Genomic DNA, 7,319 nt, shown 5'->3' with positions numbered 1-7,319 from the left:
ATAGATAGATAGATATATGATAGATAGATAGATAGATAGATAGATAGATAGATAGATAGATATAAGATAGATAGATAGATAGATAGATAGATAGATAGATAGATAGATAGATAGATAGATAGATAGATAGATAGATAGATGTTCATACATGTTCATACATAGATATAATCAGATGTTATTATAACAAGCCTGTGCAGTTTGGAGGGCGAAACGAAACTCACCATCTAACCTTTTTACAAGTCTAAACACACAGATCAATCTCCATAAAACATCCCATTCATTAGATACAGCCGCTCCTTGTTACATTTTTTCAGGCATGTTTTGACTTTTCCTGTCCTGCGTTAGTCAGAAAAGTAACTTCCACAGCTGATTGTGGTCTCTGTCTTGTCTGAAACCACCTTACTTTCCAGCCTGCATAATCAAAGCTCTTCTCTATTGCCTTCATGCATGAGTAGAAATTTGCAACACCTGTTTCTAGCATGGAAGCATCTGTTAGGCAAGTATGAGTTGGCACTGATGGAGGGCGGTTTTTGGATGTGGCAGTCGTGAAGTCCTCTCATCATGTGTATTCCTGTACACTCTTTATGCTAATCTGTAGTTTGATCCCAGTGAATGCTCGTTTAAGTGACAGGTGTCTATAATAGGAAGTGCTGTTTCTTAATTTGGGAAGATACATGCTCTCCTGAGGCCTGCGGTTAGGGACAGCTCGCCGTGATTAGGCCCGGGCAGCTCACAAGGCTGCGCAGCGTTATTAGCAGGCCAGTCAATCCACAGTGGAAATCAAAAGCAGGGACTCAGGAAATAGGTGTTGAGTGAGGTCACATCCCAATGAGGCAGCACGTGCACCAGGTCGGGAGAAGACAGGACGTGTACCATGGGAAATGGGATTGTGCAGAATCCTTTTGGACCACATGGGTACCAAGAGCTGGATTTCTACTGCGGTTGAGTCTGAATGCACTAATCTTTGTGGGATGGTTGGAAGAAAGGTGGTCTGGAGGATTTTGGATGCTAATTCAGTAGGGAGTGCAGGTGTTACTGTGCCCTGTTGGCCCTGGTTTGGGTCATCTTCTCCTCTGCAACCTCTGTGGACGCATGGAGGATGGCGTGATGAAACAGATGAGTGAGGACTGACTCTCTCCTCCTCTGCTACATTTGCTTAGTCCCAGTCGAGAAACCTGCCAGGGACATTCTACCGAAAGGACTGAGCAAGATATTAGATTGACAAGAAAGAAGGAGTGGGGAAGAGGCGATTTGCCTTTTGGAAAGCTGTCCCACTAACAGAACTCAACCGAAGGCTACAATGTATATTCACCTTTTTTCAAATGGAGTTTTTGTCGACTGTCTTTACGGCTAAATTGATTATTCTATTCTTTGGATTGTTCACGTTGTGGATTGCAGACTTGGTAACTCATCTGGCTTTCTCCCTGTGTTTCTTCTTTCTTTTCCATCCTCCACCTAATCCCCCCCACTATCCCCGCTATCCTTCTGCATTCACCTACCTTCCCCCATTCCTCCCGTCCAATGTCTTTCTTCCTGTCAGGGCCAAAGACATGAAGAATCGGCTGGCTTTCCTGCGGAGGAGGAATGAGTCCCCAGGAAGCAACCCAGCCGGGAAGTTAGACAAATCTATGAAGTCAGTCAAGTAAGTGGCCACTTCCTGACAGCATGTGTATGTGGGCGTGAGTGCGAGACAGGTTTGTGGATCTGACCCTGTGTTGAAAGGCAGACATGTGGGCAGAAGGAGAGACAGGAGCATCCTTGTGGTGTGGCATTCAAGAAGTTTTGAATGAAAACACCATGATAAAAAAAGAGGATGAAGCAGAGTTTATTATGTTTTTATAATTAGCTGCCTTGCATATTTTAAGATAATATATTTTTTTTTAAGTTCAGTTGCATGAATTATACAGTGCAGCATAATCTGATCTGTGTTGGAAAATTTCATCCAGAGAATTTTATAAACACATTTTTTTTGTGTAATGCTTTATAAAATCTGTAGACATAATTGGCTCAAATGATGCTTTCATCTGTTTTGTTTCTCACTCCAGGGTCTATGTTAACTCTAAAACATACTGCCATTGTGCTTACACTTTCTTCAAAACAACAGACCAACAGAAAGTATTTCCTAATGTGTAATTTTCATAATTTCAAGTCTTTAAAATCCAAAGATACAGAAATACCTAAATTGCTATTATTCTTGGCTCTACTGCATAATAACAAAAACAGTTTTCCACAATTAAAAACTCAAGTGGTTAAATGTTGTGGCCTAAAATGTGGATTCCAGTCAGGGGAAAAATGTTAAAATGCATTCATTGTAAGAATGAAAGGCACCAGGGGGCATGCTCAATCTGTCAGTGGTGGGAGGTTCCTAAATCCCTGAACACCTCCTGATTGGCTTTCTGAAGCTCCTTCCCCCTTTCTCCACTCTGGCATTGAGAGGGATTATAAAAGCCACCCCCTCCACAGAGAAGCAGACAGACTCATGGCTTAAGGTGCTGCAACTTCCCACCATCCACAGCTGAATGTGTCAGACTAAAAGGGAGAGAAGCATCAGGCAGGATCCTTCTGCTCACACATTTCCACTCATCTGACTAGAGTAGCCTTCAATCCTGCGGATGGGTCACACAATGAGAAACCTGGCTGAAATGGGCTTATTAAAGAACCGCTCTGCTTTCATCTGTAGGCCCACCCCAGAAGAAGCACTCAAATGGGGGGACTCGCTTGACAAGCTGCTGACGCACAAATGTAAGTTTTTATTTTATTTTACGCTTCCTTACTTAATTACTATTCAAATAACAAGTGTGATTAACCACTATGCATGGCCAAGGGGGCAGGGAACTACAGATACACAAGGATTACATGCTCATACTGCTGATCTGAGTGGGCAACCTGCTGCATAATTCCTTAATCCAAACACACAAAGTCCAGAGTTTACAAGACAACGTGTGTTAAGATCTTAAAAATCTAGTTTGCCCTGATTCTGATCTTTCTTTTGTAATTGACACAAATCCACTTCTACATCTGTTTTTCATTTGAGGCTTTTTGGCCCCTTTATTCCCCCTTCTTCTCATTTCCTCTCCTCCACCTCTTACCTCACTAATGCTCACCAGAGTGAGGTAAGAGATGATGGCCTGCTTCAGTGCTGCTTATCAGCATGGGTGATTCATGGGAGCGGAAAAGTGCAGAGAGGAGCAGTGGGTGGACTCGGTTCCTGCTATTCTTTGCCTTGGATGCCCTCTTCCTTAAAACATTAGCCGGGCAGAAACTTCAAAAGGGCCAAACTGATAATTAAAACAAAACACAAAACCAATCCATCTCGTTGCTCTGCATCAGGCTTTTATAATGAATATGAAGAAGTTACAGAATTGATTAGTGTTTTAGACTTTGATAGGTTCTACCCTGCTACGTTTTTTTTTCTCCCCTCACTATATTAAAACCACATGACTCAAAAGGCAGAGCTATTTTAGGAGCTGAAACTCTAAGGAGGGCTTCAATGGTGATGTTACCATGGCACTTTTGTCAACTCTTCTCTGTTTATTTTCCTCCCCTCTGCTCCCTCTCAGATGGTCTGGCAGCCTTCAGAGCTTTCCTGCGCACTGAGTTCAGCGAAGAGAATCTGGAATTTTGGCTCGCATGCGAGGAATACAAGAAAGTGAAGTCGCAGTCCAAGATGGCCTCAAAAGCCAAGAAAATCTTTGCTGAATACATCGCTATACAGTCTTGTAAAGAGGTAAGCGAATGGATTTGGTTGCTTCAAAAAATCCTTATTATTGCATTTTTTTTTCACTTTGCTTACAATCTTCTTACTGATTATTACCTGCAGGTGAATTTGGATTCATACACTAGAGATCACACTAAGGACAACCTGCAGAATGTGACGCGCTCCTGCTTTGACTTGGCTCAGAGGCGGATATACGGGCTGATGGAAAAGGACTCATACCCCCGCTTTCTGCGCTCGGAACTCTATTTGGACTTAATTAACCAAAAGAAGCCCAGCGCTACATCGACATCATCCTCCTCATAAGAGAGGAGGAGAGACATAAGGAGAAATTAAAGAGAACGACAGACAAAAATGGGCAGACTTGAAAACAAAAAAACCAACGGTGGTTGGGATGTGAGCTTCATTGTTTGCCTTTTTGATTTAATCTTTATGTGTGTATGTATGCCATCCTGTTCATTAGGATTTTTGTTTTGGTGTGAGAGGAGATAACGCAAAGTTATGGCACTGCAATGGAATGTAGTTTAACAGATGGATGAGTGATTGGATGAATGGATGTTTAAATTTCACAGAAGCCCACAAAAAAAGGGCTGGAGCAGGAAATGGACGCATGTCTGATCACTGTTTCTGATGTGCTTTTTTACGCTAAAGACACACACACACACACACAAAAGATGCATTAGCTCATGTTTTTATCCAGTTGTACTGGTTAAAAAAAGGGGGGTAGCTGACATGAAGACAGTCCGGTACTGTTTTTGTCACTTTTTCCCTTCATCTCCGAGCTTAAACCTCCTTCTTGCTTCTGCACATTCTCTGTGAACTTCATAGCTGTTGGTACGATTAAAAGGTCATTTTCTTTCCCGCTCTATCATATCTTTGGAAAATGGAGGGAAGAAAAACCAGGTGTTTGAATCCTAATAACTTTTCCATTCACTCGAAGTTTCTATGTATGGAATCAACTCTGCTTTTTCAAGACTATTTCAAGACTGGACACGACATCGGAGACGGATTAGCAAAGAAGAAAGGTGGAGGAAACACAGTTGTGCTGAAACACCAATGTGAGAACTTCTCCCATCCAAGCACAAACATGAAGCCTGAATTGGACAAAGAAAAACAAAAACGACTTGCTTCCTGCCTCCAAAGACTCTTTACTAAAAGGAACTGAAAATCCGGAAAACAAAACACATCTCTTTTAACATTGTAGCTCATTCTGGACTAATCAAGAAGCATTCTCAGGACATTGCTTTTATAGGTATCAGTTTGGTTGATCTTCTTCACTGTTACTGGTTTTTCTATACACACTTGTTATACTTTTTTCCCTACATGCTTAAGGGATTCAATCTGCACTCCCCTGTCCTACTGCGCTACGCACAAAGGTTGCTCATTTCCTAGCTAGAGAAAAAAAGAAATTTTATGTGTACAAAGCTTTGCCTATTTATTTAGATTAACTTGCTGGATGCTTCTAAAGACACACTTTTACATCCTTTAAAGCACTCCCCCTAAAGTGTTTTTCTTTTTTCCTAACCACCAAACAGGTCCAATGCTGTCCTGAACTATTAAGTGCAATATTTTTTGTATTTTTTATCTTATTTTATTATCATGTTTTATTTTGTTCATTTATTTAGATAAATTCAAATGTTAAATGATGACAGATCAGCTTGAGCTCTGCATTACCTTTTATTTGTTAAGAGAAACATACGTAGAGCTATAAGGTTGACTTAACATAAACTTAAAGAAGCATAAGTAGTTAAGATTTAAGTGACTGATTCTGTGTGTTAACACCCCAGCAGCAGGCAGCTGGGGAAGTAATGGTTGTAAATATAATTCTTTAAGAAAATATGTGATAACACATTAAAAAAATAAACAAAAAGAAACAAACTGGTCTCTGTTGGTATGAGTAAGGGACCCAGATGTATCTATGTAAATACAAGAGACTCAAAACTATAAGATGACATGTATTGTTAAAAATAGGTTAGAGCAGGTGCGATCTGCTCTTCTTTTTTTTTTCCCGGTCATACACTGCTTGTGAGGAGTTTTCTGAAATGCATTTTATCATTTTCACTGTTTACAATTCGAAATGCATCTCCTATGATAGCAAGTGAAAACAGTAGAGTACATTTGGTGTCATTGCTAATGAGAAATAAACCAAACAACTATTAAGTGAACTGTCTGGTGTCAAGTTTCTTTTCACTACACTGGCAGGAGCTCCAGCATATTGTTAAGAATTTTAAAAATATAAGTTTGGAATAAATGGCAGATGTAGTGTCTACTATGACACTAACTGCTTCTGTTCCTAAGGTTTTATTGGTTTATTATCGTATGGGTCAAACAGTGAGAAAAAGGGGTATTATGAATACTTCTAATTATGACTTATCTGGGCTTCAGACAATGGCCTTCCAGATGGAGTAAGTATGTGTAATTTTGTGCTTAAATGAAAGAAGTGTAATTATCTGGTAATAAATCTCCAAAGATTATTTACTAGAGTTTAGCATAAACGGAAGCAGTGCAGCAAACATTTATTCTCATTCTAGTTTTTTTTCTACTGGCTTGACAGTTTTTTAAATGACCTTGGAGATTTATTCAAGAAAAGCAAAAATAATATGAAATAATATTTCATAGTATGGTACTAAAGGGTGTATTTTAATGACCAAATGTCATCACTTTGTTTTTTTTTTACCTTTTGTGATTATAATTTATCGTTTGAATATACACATATGTGAAAATCACAGTTATGTGTCTTATTTTGCTAATAGTAAAACAACCATTTGAAGGTCCCAGCAATAATTTATAGATTATGGTCTACACATGTGGACAATATTCCCAAATCAAGCTTCGGAGAGAAAAAAAACAAAGCATGGAGAATTATATGTTTGTTTTAGAAAGAATAGAGAATAAAGTGTGTTTCAATGGTTTTATTCTTTACCTTGCACACATTTTGAATAGCATTAGAACATTTTTTGTAGCTATGATCTTGTACGCCAAAATTTAAATGATTTGAAGTGAATTCCCAATTCCATTAAAATTGGCCTTATCTGTCCATCAAACTGACACAGAGTGTCTCATAACGTACAATCAATTAGAACTTTGAGTTCAACTGCTTTAGACAGTTTCACTGCACTTCTTTGCTACCATTCATTAAAACGCATATTAATGACCAAATAATGAATGAAGACCCATATTTACTGTTGGCTGTTTTAGATCTTGAAACAAATCTTCAGGCTCATCCTCATCAACTCTGGTAAGAGGCAGGAATAGAACGTGTCACCAGGCCAAGTGTTGATGCGGTGGTTAGAGGATGATGAAAGGAAGTATTAGGATGTATGTTTGGGGGTTGGTCAGTCTGAAATGAAGCTGGATAGTGTAGTAACTGCACCTAATCTTCTTTACCAGCCGCCATCTGTTCTGACAGGCACTGTTTCTTTTATCACAAGAGTTTCTTGCATGTGACCGTGACCGTCTCTGGAGAACAAGCGAACCATGCTTTACAATAGTACTGCATTTAGGCCCAATTGCTTTGCCATATGCCTTTGTTCAAGCTTCCTTCCTTTCCTGTCATATGTGGAAACCATATCAAAGTTTGTGTCATTGTTTTTCAGCTCAGCTT

General features: G+C 39.5%; 1 protein-coding gene across 10 annotated transcripts in view; it reads left to right on the top strand.

Annotated features, from left to right (window-relative positions):
* rgs3 (regulator of G-protein signaling 3) overlaps positions 1-5,871 on the top strand; it is a 168,714-nt gene extending 162,843 nt beyond the window's left edge. For 9 of the 10 annotated variants that reach the window (XM_015392529.1, XM_015392460.1, XM_015392468.1 and 6 more), the window contains 4 exons: positions 1,541-1,642; positions 2,681-2,742; positions 3,561-3,727; positions 3,821-5,871. In XM_015392529.1, the coding sequence (XP_015248015.1) occupies positions 1,541-1,642; positions 2,681-2,742; positions 3,561-3,727; positions 3,821-4,021 (532 nt within the window). In that variant the 3' untranslated portion in view covers positions 4,022-5,871. Of the gene's footprint in view, positions 1-1,283; positions 1,303-1,540; positions 1,643-2,680; positions 2,743-3,560; positions 3,728-3,820 lie in introns of those variants that run through there. The other variant, XM_015392513.1, reaches the window with a different exon arrangement.
* Positions 5,872-7,319: the final 1,448 nt, after the last annotated feature.

Source organism: Cyprinodon variegatus, unplaced genomic scaffold (genome assembly GCF_000732505.1).
Source record: "Cyprinodon variegatus isolate N-32 unplaced genomic scaffold, C_variegatus-1.0 Scaffold23, whole genome shotgun sequence".
NCBI classification, from domain to species: domain Eukaryota; kingdom Metazoa; phylum Chordata; class Actinopteri; order Cyprinodontiformes; family Cyprinodontidae; genus Cyprinodon; species Cyprinodon variegatus.
Note: the sequence above shows the minus strand (reverse complement) of the source record. Positions and strands in the feature narration are given on the sequence as shown.